A 14,346-nucleotide genomic window follows, 5' to 3' on the forward strand; every position below is an offset into this window, starting at 1 on the left:
TGTGCCATAGGCTTCTACAGCCGGTCTACCTAGCTATCCTCTCACACCACCACCAGAGAGAAGATGGCTTCTGTAAGTGCAGGGCTTCCTTCCCCTGTGACAGTCCCTACCTTGGGCAGTGTCCCTAGGCTTCCTGGCTCTGACTCTGGGAATCGCCATAGTTACAGCGAGTTACTTCCCAAGACAATCTCGCTGGCAATGCTTCTGATTTCATCAAGCGATCTCAGAGGCTGCACAGTCTGCCCCTGACAGGATGACCCACAGGGCCCAGCTTTAGAGCTGCATGTCTACAGGCAGTACCCTGCACCCATCCCAGACACCACTTAACCACACTCACCAAAGATAATCTTTGATCCTCGAGACGTGCTCCTGGAAGGCAGGGGAGGATGGTCCGTCCACTGACCAACGAATAAGCATGTTGACAGTTTTTGAGATCTGTAGGATATGTGGCCATCAGGAGCCATGCAACTTTACCCTGAGGCGGGCCCCCATCTGTTCTAAAGGGAGTTTCCTAAGTACTCTCTATATATTCATGTCTCTGGGAAGAGCTCAATCTGAAGCTGTAAGAATCTGGACGAGCTTAGACTGTGACAAAGAAGGACAAAGATTCCACAGAGAGAGGGGAGGTAGCTCAGTGCTAGCTGTGTTTATCCAGAGAACCTACAGGGAACCCACCATAGTACAGTAGTAACCAATATCCCAGCCCACATCCTGATTGTCTCCCATCTATGAGGACAGCTTCCTTAGTGTCCCTAGTAACTCTGGCCAGTATACTCTGACTACAGCCTCAGGCGTGTGCTGCTCAAGGTCCCTAAGCATGTACACAGTCAGCCAGACCCAGGAAGCAAAGCAAAATCAGAAACTCGCCTGGTATCCATCAGCAGATGGGAGAGATCAGAGTGGGACACGAGGATCCCACTGTTCTCATTCCCCCAGGCACCTATAATCCTGCCACTTATAAGGGGTAGAGGGTGGACTATCTAGGGTAGGATTTGTGAGGAGTAGGGGGGAAACACCCCACCCAATTGGCCAGGAAGCTCAAGAAGTAGTCTTCAAGGAGGTACTCAGACTTGGACAAGAGCCAGGCGGGGCAATGGGAGGAAAAGTGTCACTGAGCCTAGAGAATGGACGAATTGACCCAAAAGGAGATGTGCTGGGATCTGGGAAATAAGCCTGCCTCTTCCTAGCTCAACAGAGCCTAGCTCCTAGGACATCTGAGAGGACCCCACTACCACCAAAGCTGCTCTAAGGACCAGAGAGGAGGACACTGACCGGGCCAATGCTGATGCATTTCGTGAACCGATCATCAGCTGCGACATGTTCATACAGCAACTGGATGGCCCACTTCCGCAGGCTGGTACTGTGGAAACGTTCATACAGGTTGAGGAGTCCTGCAGGGGAGAAGGCATTAGTGGACACCCAGCAACAGGAGAGATATGTGGCAGGCTGTGCCCTAGTCATTCAGCTGGGAACGGGTCCTCCACAGCACAGCACTGGACTTCTCTCTTCCCCTGGGATCCCTCCTCCCACTCGCTCTGCCTCATCCATGCTTCCTCCTCCTTCCCATCTAGGAAGGACTGCTGTATACCTCCCGCCACATCCTGCCCTGCTCAGGCCATGCTGAGTGGGGATCACTGAGCAGCAGCTGGTCGTTGTGGGGGAACCACAGCAAGAATATGTGATTTCAGCTCTCACTCCAGGGCCCAGGACAGAGTGAATGAATTAATGGAGAGCCAAAAACATCTTAACTGCACTACCCAGGCTCTCCCAACCTTCAGAAGCACCTACCATATACCACGTGCAGCAGCCAGCTGTGTGGCGTGTACATGTCATCGGGGCACACGTTGTTCTTCTGTGCTGGCCAATCGATGCTGGCATAATCCTCCACATAGAGTTCCTAAAGGGCAGGGCATACCTGAGTGCCTAGCAGAAGCAGTAGACACAGAGTAGACTAACTCTAGCCACCAGTGGTCTCTGGTTGCACTCTCAGGAGTCTGGGTCATATTCCTTCAGAGGGATAGGGACACCCAGCCAGTGATCACAACAGGGTGTCCAGCTAGTTCACTTACACCAGGGCTAATCTGAGGAGCTGTCCCAGCCCTAAGTGCAAACCCTGTTCTCAAAGTCCATCTCGGGGCTATTCCCCAGAACAGTCACTGCCAGCAAAGGCTAGGCCTGCAGCTTCTGAACTCTCCGAGTCCCACTGGAACACTGCGCAATGGCAGACACCCTTGCCACAGCACAGGTCCCTCTGAGCAGTTTACGTTTGTTATTGGAGAGAAGGCAGAGACTCCTCAGGACCCCCACAGTACTGAGAAGCAGTTAAGCTCTCAAGGCCCAAGACCCCAAAGGCTGTGTGCCATTTCCTCGCAAGGTCCCGAGAGATCACAAGGCTTACCTGGCGGAGGCTCTGAACCAGTGGGTCCTCTGAGGCACTTAGCCGAGTGGCGTAGCAGTAGCTCATGGGCAGATAGACCTGCCGGCAGTGACACCACAGAGTGGAGGGATGTGCAGGAAACCATTCAGGAAGCAGCCTGGAAGAGACAGCTGTGTCCGAAGGACAGAGGAGCAGAAGCCTGCATACACTGTTAGCAGCCCTGAGGCCTTGGGCCCCTTCCACACACACTCATCCTTGTACACACTTGCACCTACAGTCCAAGCCAAGTGACTGTAGCTACCGTTCCACATATGTGGAGTCATATGAGGAGCCCTACAGCCTGGGGACATGGACCAGAAGGCCCAGGCTTTCACACCTCACTCCACCCTGACAAGGCTTTCTTCTGCCTACACCTCCCCAGCAAGTCTAGCCCCTAGTAGGAGAGCTGCCAATGGCAGACCACTGGATGTTAGCACAAGTCTAGTATATCTCCTTACTTCAAGTAACAGTACACCCACCCTGCCCCACACGTGGATACTCTCCCCACACCTCTCCCTGGGCCTGACATTTGCCACACAGTCAGTCATCCCCACTCAACCAGGCTGTGGAGCAAAGCCTTTCGACTCTTGTTTTAGGACCCTGCTGTCCTTTCCCAAGTGGCCCCTCACGTCCTGTCTTTCCACACGTGAAAGTTATACCTCAGGAACCCTCAACTCTGTCTTCAAGAGGATAGCAGGCTCTGCATGAACTCTGTATAGTTCTTGGGATCTTACCGCCTATATGTGTAATCTGGGAGTAAATTACATATGCATTACATAGGGCGCCAATGCTTTTATAAGACATATAAGATATAATAGAAAAAGACACTGAGCATAGGTTTCAGTTAGTAAGGGATAGGCATTGACTCTGCTGGGTAAATACATAAAAACAAATTTTAAGGATGCACATGTAAGTGCTCATTGGTGAAACAATATCTAGACTTTCCAAACATTTACCATAAATTAGTTCAGAAAAAGAGATGGGGGGGGGGCTTTCTTTTACTCCTAAATATACTCCAAGTTTTTGTAATTGCCAGGTATGATCTGTTGTCTATTCCCACAAAGCCCAAGCCACACAATGGGTTCTGTAATTACCCTACAGGGTCCCACAGCCTGCTATAGAGCTGGGTGGTCTGCTGCCTTACTATGCCTAAAACAGTCCCCTTTCTAAATATCTACAAACACAGAAGGGCCTCCAGTGGGATACTAATCCCCCCCATTTAGGTCTCATCAAGCTACTCGAAGGAGGTGTAACAGGCAGAGGGCAGGCATACCACATCTCAGGGAAGAGGGTATTGATTCCTTCCCAGCTGTAAACATTCAGGACAGCCAGCCAGAACTTCCCCCAGGAAGGGATGGCCACTGCACCACCTGGAAAGAGAGAAGGAACAATCAGCTACCATTACAATGAATACTGCTTGTAGCTTTCTCTTATGTCTCTTTGCATGAACTAAAGGTCAGCCTTCCATGGGTCCTGTAACTCCCAGATGAGAAGACATATTCCACAGCTGCCCAAGACACCACAGCCACTAAGTAGAAACAGCAGCCAGGAACAAGAGTGTCCAACCTGCAAAGCGCTGTTTATACCCCTGTTCTCAGCAGGAGCACAGGGAGGCAGCTACTTGTGCAGGTAGCTCAGAGAGACGGGGGCCCAGATACACACATGGCATAAGCCCTGAAAAAGAGGGAAGAGGGGAGGTTGCTTGGCTGCTTTTTCTCCAACCAAGACCAGACTGCACATCTGTGTTCAGCAGGTAGCCTAGCACGAAGTGACTCCAGAACAGTCACATGCAGCCCCACATTTGAGCCTTCCCTGGCCCTACCAAGCAACAGTGAGTCTTCTGTGCAGCACAGGGCGACACTGATTTATACACATTTTATGAATCCCATCCTAAATCCAAGTGTGTCATAGTCAAAGGGCAGAGAAAGCCACTATTAAAGCATGATGCAAGCACATTCCTCCTCTGGGCAAGCACTGGACAAGAGAGGAACAGGAGAGCAGAAGGTAACCCCAGAGTACATGATCAGTAACGTCAGAGGCTGACGATGACTTACTTAAGCACCACAGGGGCAGAGACTTGAAAGAGGATTGCAGAAGTTCATAATGCATACAGAACACTTCACCTAGCCTGGAAAGTCAGAAAGAAATCCTGAAGGGGTGAAATCTAAGACACACTGTAAAATGCAAGGAGGAGTTTCCAAGACAGCAAGGCCAAAGGTGGAAAGCAGGGTGAGGGGATACAGTGCATGGGAGCCCTGAGGCACGGAACCACTTTCACAAAATGAAAGGAGGCCTGGAGCTCGTAGCGAAGAGCGAGATAGGAGCACAGGCCTTAGAGGGGCAGAGTACAGGACCACAGGAGGTGTTGCAGAATAGCAGTACAAGAGCAGAGCACATGTTCTCTTACTGTCCTAAGAGCAGTGGGAGCCCACGCCGCCTGCTGAGGGCTGGAAGGGACTTTAAAGCCCACAGGTGAGGGGAAGAAGTAATCACACTCAGGCTCGCGCACTGAAATGAGCAGAACTCTCAGTGTGGCTGCTAACCTGGAGCTCAGCTGCCTTCAAAAGGCAGACTGCACGGACCGTCCCACAGGCGGTTGCTTTTAAACCTTTACCAATCCATAAAGAAAGCAGCCTATAAATTGCCAAATTGTTTTAGGCTAAGGCTCATCAGTAGAGAGCGTCTGTCACAAGCACCAAGCCTGAGCTCAATCCCCAACATTACATAATCCAGGCGTGTGGCACATGCCTGTAATCCTGGCACTCAGGAGGCGGAGAAAGAAGGATCAGGAGGTCAAGGCCAACTGTGGCTACACAGTGAGTTCAAGGCTAGCCTGGGCTCCGTGAGACCCTGTGTCAAAACAAACAAAAACAAAAACAAAAACAAAACAAAACAAAACAAAATTCAAGTTGTAGCTAGGCTAAGTGTACACTCATCACACAAAATAAACACAAACTAATTAATTCATTAAAGAGAATAAAATTAGGGCTGGAGAGATGGCTCAAGAGGTTAAAAGCACTGACTGCTCTTACAGAGGATCAGTTCCCAGAACCCATGAGGTGGCTGGCAGCAGTATTTGTAACTAGAGTTCCAGAGAATTTGGCACGCTCTTCTAGCCTTCATGGACACTGCATGCTTGTGGTACAGAGACATGCACACAGGCAAAACCACCTATACACATAAATATAAATACGTCTTTCAAATAGTTAAAACGTAATAATTAATAATAATTAGCAATAATACAGTAAGTATTAAACAGCTCAACAGTTTCTACCCTACTCGTAGTTTTCTGAGTGTTTCAACTGGAGGTACGTCTGACTAATTCCCATTTACAAGAGCTCTTATGTCGGTGTGAGGAAAGCCCAGCATGCCATACAGAACGAACCTTTTTTGTGAAGAATGTTCCGAGCACGCACAAGGTCAGGATCATCAGGTCCAATACCCAGGATTCTGAGAGACACATAGCTCAGGGCAGTCCCAAACACCGTGGACTTGTCCTCAATGTGCCTAATGGAAGAGTAAGGCTGGTGAGGAAAGGGCTTCTGTCACCTGTCACTACTTCTAAGGAATGAAGCAACACTGGCAAGGACGTCACCTAGAAAGATTGCTGTAATACCTCCCGACAACCCGACGACATGGAAAGCACACTTCAGGGACGCCCAGGCAGTTTGGTTCACCCAGCAGAAGATAACCGAATGTTCCAAAACCACCCAGGCACGGCCTGTCCTACCCATCTGCTCCCAGTGTGTGTACCATATCAGGAAAGCAGACTGAGATAGGTCTGTGGGACCCTGCATTTGCTGCCATCTCTGCTGCCACCACAGGTTTAAAACACGACGGCTTTATCTTGGCACCTGAGACTCAGGAGGCTACCAACCCCAAGACCCATTCACAAGAGCAAAGGTAAAACTGTGGCCAGGCTACGCAGAGGCACCAGCCTACTCTCCTCCAGTCAGGCTGTCATCCGCCCCACCCTAGGTCCATGGTTGCAGTCACCCCATTTCTCCACAGCTGCCTGAAAACCCAAGCATGAGCTACGAGGAACACACACAAGCACACACGTGTGTATGTGTTGTTAAGCACAGGCATGTGTGTGTGTTGTTAAGCACAGGAGTGTGTGTGTGTTGTTAAGCACAGGCGTGTGTGTGTGTTGTTACACATACTCACAAGCCCCAGCCGCCATTGGGAAGCTGCACTGAGCGCAAGTACCGTACCATTTCCTCTCTGTATCCAGCCGGCAGGGGGATGTGTGCTATGTGACACGTAATCAGGAGACCTGTGTGGTGAGAAGGACGCTCCACATAGTGACAGGTACCCAGCTGCTAACCCAAGCCCTTCTCTTGAAGACCTTCTCCCTGACACAGCAGCCCTGGGGCTTCCCTCCCAGACAATCAAGCCCAGGAAGGCCATTCTTCCTAAGCTCACTCAATGGCTTTGGAAACAGGGCTTTGGGGAACACTAAGAAGAACCCGGGGGGCTGGGGATTTAGCTCAGTGGTAGAGCGCTTACCTAGGAAGCCCAAGGCCCTGGGTTCGGTCCCCAGCTCCGAAAAAAAGAACCAAAAAAAAAAAGAAGAAGAAGAACCCAGGCCAGGGCCCACAGGGCTCGAGTGGTTATGCCTGGACTGAACGGCACAGTGTGGGTGAAAGAAACAGTGCCGAGCCTTGCAGAGCCTCCCGCACGTGCCCTGAAGGGTGAGAAGAGCCAGCAGGTCCATAGCGGGCAACCAGGTCTTGCTGTAACACCTGCTTGGGACTGGGGTACTAAGATGCTAATCCCGGGCCACAGAACAGCTTTTTTTTTTTTTTTTCCCCAGAGCTGGGGACCGAACCCAGGGTCTTGCGTGTGCTAGGCAAGCGCTCTACCACTGAGCTAAATCCCCAACCCCTCACAGAACAGCTTTTGTTTCATTGATCGACTGATTGTTTTCAAGACAGGCTTTCTCCGTGTTGCCTCGGCTGTCCTAAAACTTACTCTGTAGGCCAGGCTGGCCTTGAACTCAGAGATGCACCTCCCTCTGCTTCCCAGGTTCTGGGATTAAAGGTGTGCACACCCAGCCAAGATAATAGTTATTGCTTAGAATGTACTGTTGTATTTTATAAACTTTTTTACATGTATGTGCTACTCTGCATATATGGGGAAAGATGATACTACACAAGAAATCTTAATTCCAATGCTGGTCTTTGGACACATACCTACCCTCATGACCCACAGGGCAGCTGCTAATCATACACCCCTGGCATGGCACAGAAAGGGCATCATAGGGCAGCTACCACAGAAACAAACCCATATTCTCCTGAGAATTCAGGCTACTGAGATAGTAGGGTTACAATTCAATGCAGAAAAGGGTCCTGATGCTTAGAAACCAGGCAATCCAGGATACAAAGAGCCTTACCCAACCAAACTAGATCCAAGACTGGTGTTCAAATACAATCCTTCTAGCATTCACCAACCTGGACCTGTGGTTTCCCGGCCAGAACTCTCTCAGCCATCCTTTGACAATAAGTCCACAAGGGATATCACGGTTCTCAAACGACACATACATGGACAGCAGCTCCTCATCCTTAACCTTGCCCCTTGACAAGACCCTGGCACTGGCTGGGCCTTCTACCTTTCCATCTTGTTCTGAGATTCAAGAGCATTCATCCCCTTCTCCTTGAGAACCATTCACTTCCATTATTTGAGTAATTGCTAATCTAGCCTGGGCTAGCTATACCCAACCATTGTTCCCTAATCCTGGAAGCAGGATGAGTGGGATACAAGGTCGCCCTCCCCCAGAGCTTTTCCAGTGAGCTCCTGGATTTTAACCTGCTTGACCAGGGTAGGTCAGTCACTCCCACACACACCTGGTGTGCATGCCCTGACAATCTAAAACAGCCTTTCCCTTGAACTGAGGTAGTGCTTTCCTCCTACCTGGCAAGAGGAAGAGTGGACCACCATAATCACCAGCCCAGTGTCCATCCTCAGCCTGCAGCTTGGCATAAAAGGTTACTCCGTTCAGGGCCCCCTCATGGGCTGTTTGAGCTTTAGGTAAGTTCTTGAAATAACTTGTCTGTGAAGGGAGGGGAGAGATGAGGGTTGAAGGTGCCTGCTGCCCCAAGGAACCCTTGTCATTCACAACCCAAGTCAAAATAGTCAATCTAAATTACTTCAAATTTTTCAACTGTTTTGACTTAAAACAAGACGGAATGATGACAATTTCAGCCCGTGTCATGGTTTGTATATGCTCAGCCCAGGCAGTAGCACTATTAGAAAGTGTGATTCTGCTGAAATAGGTGTGTCACTGTGGGTGTGTGGGTTATAAGACCCTCATCCTAGCGGCCTGGAAGCCAGTCTTCTCCTAGGAACCTTCAGGTGAAGATGTAGAACTCTCAGCTCCTCCTGCACCAGGCCTGCCTGGATGCTGCCATGATCCCACCTTGATGATAATGAACTGAACCTCTGAACCTGTAAGCCAGCCCCAATGAAATGTTGTCTTGTATAAGAGTTGCTTTGGTCATGGTGTCTGTTCACAGTAGTAACACCCTAACTAAGACAGCCCATGTTCAATAAAAAGGCAATTCCGTGTTGTCACAATTTACCTTCCAGCTAGTGATCTACAAATCTCTTCAAAACTTCAAGACATCTTAACTAAACCCAGCATAGAACACAGGCCAGGGTACTGATGCCCGACTGGTACTGGGACTCTTCCCTTTCAGAGAGGGCCCACATAATAGCATGGTGGTTGCTCAGAGATCTTCCCCAGAGGATGGCCAAGCCTCACAGGAAGCCTGTTAGCTAACTAACTACTCCATGGCTATCTGTACTTCACCCATGCACGGATGCACACAACCAGAAAATCAGGCCAAAGGTATTTTCATCTTTTGGATCCAAATAAATCAACACCCATCTTTGTAATTCTCTTACAAATCAAAAGTTATATAGCAAAGTAGAGTGCTCAAAATAAAACCAAATTAGGGCAACTTCTTCCATAGGTCTCTGAGGTGGAGGGACTTAAATAATGGGGGCGCTTCAATTCTTGTCTCTAGAAGGAGACACCACACTTTTTGTTGGGTTAGATTGAACTGAGGCAAACATTACACACACTGACCTACATCATCAGCCCCTCTTTTTGTCTTATTTGTTATTGTTTTGAGAAAGGGTCTCACGACATAGACCTGTCTGGCTTAGAACTTGCTCTTTAGACCAGGCTGCCCTCGAACTCACAAAGATCTGCCTGCCTCTGCCTCCTGGGTGCCGGGATTAAATGCCAGTCACACTTGTTTGTTTGTTTGTTTGTTTGTTTGTTTGTTTTAAATGATAAGCCTTGTTATTAAAAAAAAAAAAAAACACTGCAAATGAATAAAAACATCACACACCAAAATTAACCAGACACAAAATCTATTCAACTTAATGTCCTTGGCGTTTGAAAAGGGAGTCTGTGAAACTTTCCATAAAATTTTACTTTCAGTACCCAATAAATTTTATGCAAGAATTCCATCGCCCAAACCACAAACCCCGTGACAGAATTAGAACTAGAAAAACAGCTAGCTTCACGGTCTTCTTTCGTAACTCGGGAACTCTCCTGATCACCTTACAGTCAGCTTTTCTTCACGTCACACAACACCCACACACACATTGGTTTACAGGAAGGCATGGTGAAGGCTGGTCAGTGGTGGCTTCCAGACTTGGGATGAAATGGTGCCTTTAGAATCACATCACTTACTGTGTCCAGTCCCAAAGAGTGGGCCTCTAGCCCCGTCTGTTCTCGACCAGGGTCCTCCTCCGCTTGATAATAAGTCCATCTCTGCCGACCCAACTCATTATGGAGCCGCCAGCGGGTGAGATCGGTGGCGGGCTCAGTTTTATAGGGTCCCCCACGACGCCGCAGACACCTGAGGGGACCAGCGAGAGGAAGCAGCCTTCGTTAGGCTCCGCCCAGGTTGGGTGCCAGCAATCCAGGCACGCAGAGACACCAGCCATGCCACCCTGCTGTCCAAGCACCTTCCCTGCCACCGCCCTGCCGCGTCCCTCGCAACACCCGCCGGAGGCCCAGGGTCCGCGACTCACGTGCCCTCGGTCATGACAGCACAGCTCTGGACCACCGGCCGGCCAGCCCTTTACCTGACTGACAGCCTAGCGCACTGCGCAGGCGCAGACCTCGGCCGACCGGAACAACTGGGTGGGCCGATGCGAGCGCGGCCAATCAGAGCATCACCAGGTGGGCACAAAAGACGCACCGCGACCGCAGTGGTTGGGCTCAGGGCCTCCCGACGCCGCGAGGGCACCAGGAGGCGGGGTCTGCGGGGCAGAAAGCGCTTTGGAGGCTGGGCCTACGAGAGGGGCGGTCCTGTGGGCCAGAAGGGCCTATGGGAGAGGCAGGCCTGTGGGAGAGGCGGGGCGGGACGGGATGGGGCGGGGCGGGGCGGGATGGGGCGGGGCGGGGCGGGGCGGGGCGGGGCCGGCCCTCCAGAACAGTTTTGATAGACAGCCTTGGATGTTCTGAGATGGGAAGCCTCCAGGGTTGGTGAAGATCTGCAGAAAAGAGGCCGCGGAAACCAAGACTGCTTCAGAAGTACTGCTTTAGAGGAGGCTAGAATGTCCTAAGGCGAAAGGAAGATGAGATGCCAGGATGGACCGTCATGGGGCAGGGGCCTTGACCCGGGTGAAGAAAGAAACTATGATGACACGTGGTTGGGAAGAGCAGAGTAGTGTGCTTGAAGCCCACACAGGCTTCTCATAGGGACTAGCTGAGGAGTGTGGGTAAGGCTGTGTCCTGACTCCCAACAGAAGGTAGAGCTCCACCTCCCTGGCCACAGAACTACTCTCGGGATACCTGGAACATGGGGGTCCTACAAGTTAAAGGGGGAAAGGTCTTGATTGTGTTTTAAAGTAGAGAGGGAAGTCTGAGATATATCGACAGAATCAAATAGTGAGGTTCTTTGGAGAACATTTGAAGAGACGGAAAATACTTGAAAAGCATTGATGGCCCGCAGGGATGACAACCAGAGATCTGAAAAATGTAGTTCCAAGAACTCACAGCGGCTTGGGTGTGTCTTCATCTGTCCTGCAGAGCTCTGACCTTGTTACAACTACTACCCAAACGAGATAGCCTCCCTGCACCCAGCCCTCAAAACGCTGTCAAGCGGCCATGGACCACAAATCAGAAGAAGAAGGAGGAGGAGGAGGCAAAAAACACCCGCACACCTTCCCTAGATGGAATATTGGAATTTTAGATGGCTAGTCAGGAACATTAATCTCTTCCTAGCCCAGCTTAGAAACTTAGAAAGATCTAAGACAAGTAGGCATTTTAACTGAGCCTTACCTCAGACTACTGATTTGAGAACTGGCGTCCAACCTTAAGTCCAGTTCTTAAGAGCACTTGCTGCCCTATCAGAGGACCTGGAATTGGCTTCCAGCACACCCATAAGGTGACTCACAGCCATCTGTAACTCCAGGCCCAAGGAATCTAATGCCACTTTCTGATCTCCTCAGTCACCAGGCATGCATGGGATATACATACATACATACATGTCAGTAAAACAAACACATAATTTAAATTTTTAAAATTCCAATAAAGAAGTTGGTTTGAAGGTAATCAACGGGGCTAGCTAACTGGTTCATAATGACTGCCTTTCCCCTACACATGTCTCAGCTTTTGACCCAGGCGAACAACTGAAGTCTTTGGGAAGCTGACCCACCAAGTACATGTAAGCACACATGTAAGACTCGAAAAAGGTTGCCCAGGGAAGCCTAGCACAATAGACCCTGTTTGTTCTCCCAAATTCACTAAACGAGTCACTTGGTTTCCCTGGAGAAAGAAGCTGGAGCTTTTTCCAGGGAAGTCCTTTTGTGTTAAACCATGAAAAACCGGAAGAATGAATTCTGGTCTGTCAGACTTGAAGAACAGCAAAGCTAGAGAGATGGCAACGATATTAGCTGCAAAAGAAGTTAGGTTGAGGGGTTGGGGATTTAGCTCAGTGGTAGAGGGCTTGCCTAGCAAGCGCAAGGCCCTGGGTTCGGTCCCCAGCTCCGAAAAAAAAAGAAAAGAAAAGAAAAAAAAAAAAGAAGTTAGGTTGATATTTTACTGGGCTAAACATCTTATGAGTAAAGTGATATGCTGGGAAAGAAAAATATGAAATCCATCTGCAAATTCACATAGATAAATTACTAGAGACAACCATAAGAAATGTTTGTCACAACTTGTACCGTGTTTAGCTTATTCTAGAAACCAAATGCAGAAGAGTCTAAGGTTTGGGACCTGGACAACTGGGTATAGAATGAGCTTCCACCTGATTTATATGAAGATTGGGAAACCCTCGGCTGACAAAGACGTTGGAGCCTGAGGGTTTCAAGACAGACTAAGGAGGAAGGCCTTAACTGTGTGTGGAAGTTGGGAAAGATCAGAGGAGCTAGGAAATTTCACTGAGGATATGGTTTGACAAATATCAGACATCCGAGGGGAAGTTTTAAGCAGAAAAGAGAGAAGGCTGGACAGAGGAATGTGAGAGTCACTGGACAGCATTTGAAATCATGAGATTCGATAAGATCGACAAGAAGCTGAACAGAGAAGTTCTAGTTTCCCAGTCCGTCGATGAGGAAAAACTAAGGGAAGAGAGTCAAGGAGAGCGGGTGAAGACTTCGTCTGACAGAAGCTCTGAAGGGATTACAAAATGGAGTTGATGGTAACTGCTGATTAGATGTGGGGGGAAATGATTAATTAATGGCTGGGGGGTTATAAAATGGGGTTGAAAAAAAAATAAAAAATAAAGGTTGTCTAAAGAACAAAGTTTTGGGATAATAAAAAAAAAAATAAAATAAAATGGGGTTGATGGTAATTGCTCATTCCCTGTGAGGGAAATTATTACAAGCTCTGAAGGGATTATAAAATAGACTTGATGGTAATTGCTGACTGGACATGGGGAAATAATTACTGACTGAGGAGCCTTAGGAAACAGAGATGACAGAAGATATTTCTAGTTAAAAGTTCCAGGCTGGGGTTGGAGCGATGGCTCAGTGGTTAAGAGCATTGTCTGCTCCTCCAGAGGTCCTGAGTTCAATTCCCAGCAACCACATGGTGGCTCACAACCATCTGTAATGGGATCCGACGCCCTCTTCTGGTGTGTCTGAAGACAGCCACAGTGTACTCATAAACATAAAATAAATAATTTTTAAAAAAACTCATCAGGATGGACATTGATGTTGACTTCTGTTTCCTGTCCACATCCTAGGCCAAAGACAAAGACATAAAAACCAACAACAATGGTGAAAAGGAACAGACTGGGGAGCTAGGAGAAGCCAGAAGGGAGGGAATGACGGGTGGATCCGATCAAAACACATTATATGCATGTATGAAGTTCTAGATTTTAGAAAAGATTTTAAAGACAGAGGAAAAGTATAAAAGACAGAAATGAACGGAGGGGGAGTTGGAGAATGACTCAGTAGGGAAGAACATAGACCGCTCTTCCAGAGGTCCTGAGTTCAATTCCCAGCAATCACAGGGTGGCTCACAACCATCCAGTCAGCAGGCATGAGCAAACAGTAGAGGGAAACTGAGCAAGAAGCCCACTGCATGTGGACATGAAGCCCAACAGGGCCAGCAGAAACCTGCACCTCAGGGGCTGGAGCAATGGCTCAGTGGTTAGAGCACTGACTGCTCTTCCAGAGGTCCTGAATTCAATTCCCAGCAACCACATGGTGGCTCACAACCATCTGTAATGGGATCTGATGCCCTCTTCTGGTGTGCGTGAAGACAGCTACAGTGTGCTCACATACATAAAGTAAATAAAATCTTTAAAAAAATAAAAAAAAGTAAGGTCCTGGGTTCGGTCCCCAGCTCCGAAAAAAAGAACAAAAAAAAAAAAAGATTTATTAAAAAAAAAAAAACTTGCACCTCCACATTACCTCACTGAACTACAAAAGAAGCGCCAAGAAAAAGCTGCCCAGACGAA

General features: G+C 48.9%; 1 protein-coding gene across 5 annotated transcripts in view; it reads right to left on the reverse strand.

The window, feature by feature from the left end:
* Lss (lanosterol synthase) overlaps positions 1 to 10,558 on the reverse strand; it is a 28,069-nt gene extending 17,511 nt beyond the window's left edge. The window contains exons 1-10 of one of the 5 annotated variants that reach the window (XM_087598391.1): positions 10,520 to 10,558; positions 10,122 to 10,290; positions 8,330 to 8,468; positions 6,584 to 6,692; positions 5,802 to 5,923; positions 3,690 to 3,786; positions 2,399 to 2,534; positions 1,789 to 1,897; positions 1,273 to 1,391; positions 338 to 435 (exon numbers count right to left, since the gene is read on the reverse strand). In XM_087598391.1, the coding sequence (XP_087454517.1) occupies positions 338 to 435; positions 1,273 to 1,391; positions 1,789 to 1,897; positions 2,399 to 2,534; positions 3,690 to 3,786; positions 5,802 to 5,923; positions 6,584 to 6,633 (731 nt within the window). In that variant the 5' untranslated portion in view covers positions 6,634 to 6,692; positions 8,330 to 8,468; positions 10,122 to 10,290; positions 10,520 to 10,558. 5 annotated transcript variants of the gene reach the window in all.
* Positions 10,559 to 14,346: the final 3,788 nt, after the last annotated feature.

The sequence above is a fragment of the Rattus norvegicus genome, chromosome 20 (assembly GCF_021556685.1).
Source record: "Rattus norvegicus strain SHRSP/BbbUtx chromosome 20, alternate assembly SHRSP_T2T, whole genome shotgun sequence".
In the NCBI taxonomy this organism is placed as follows: domain Eukaryota; kingdom Metazoa; phylum Chordata; class Mammalia; order Rodentia; family Muridae; genus Rattus; species Rattus norvegicus.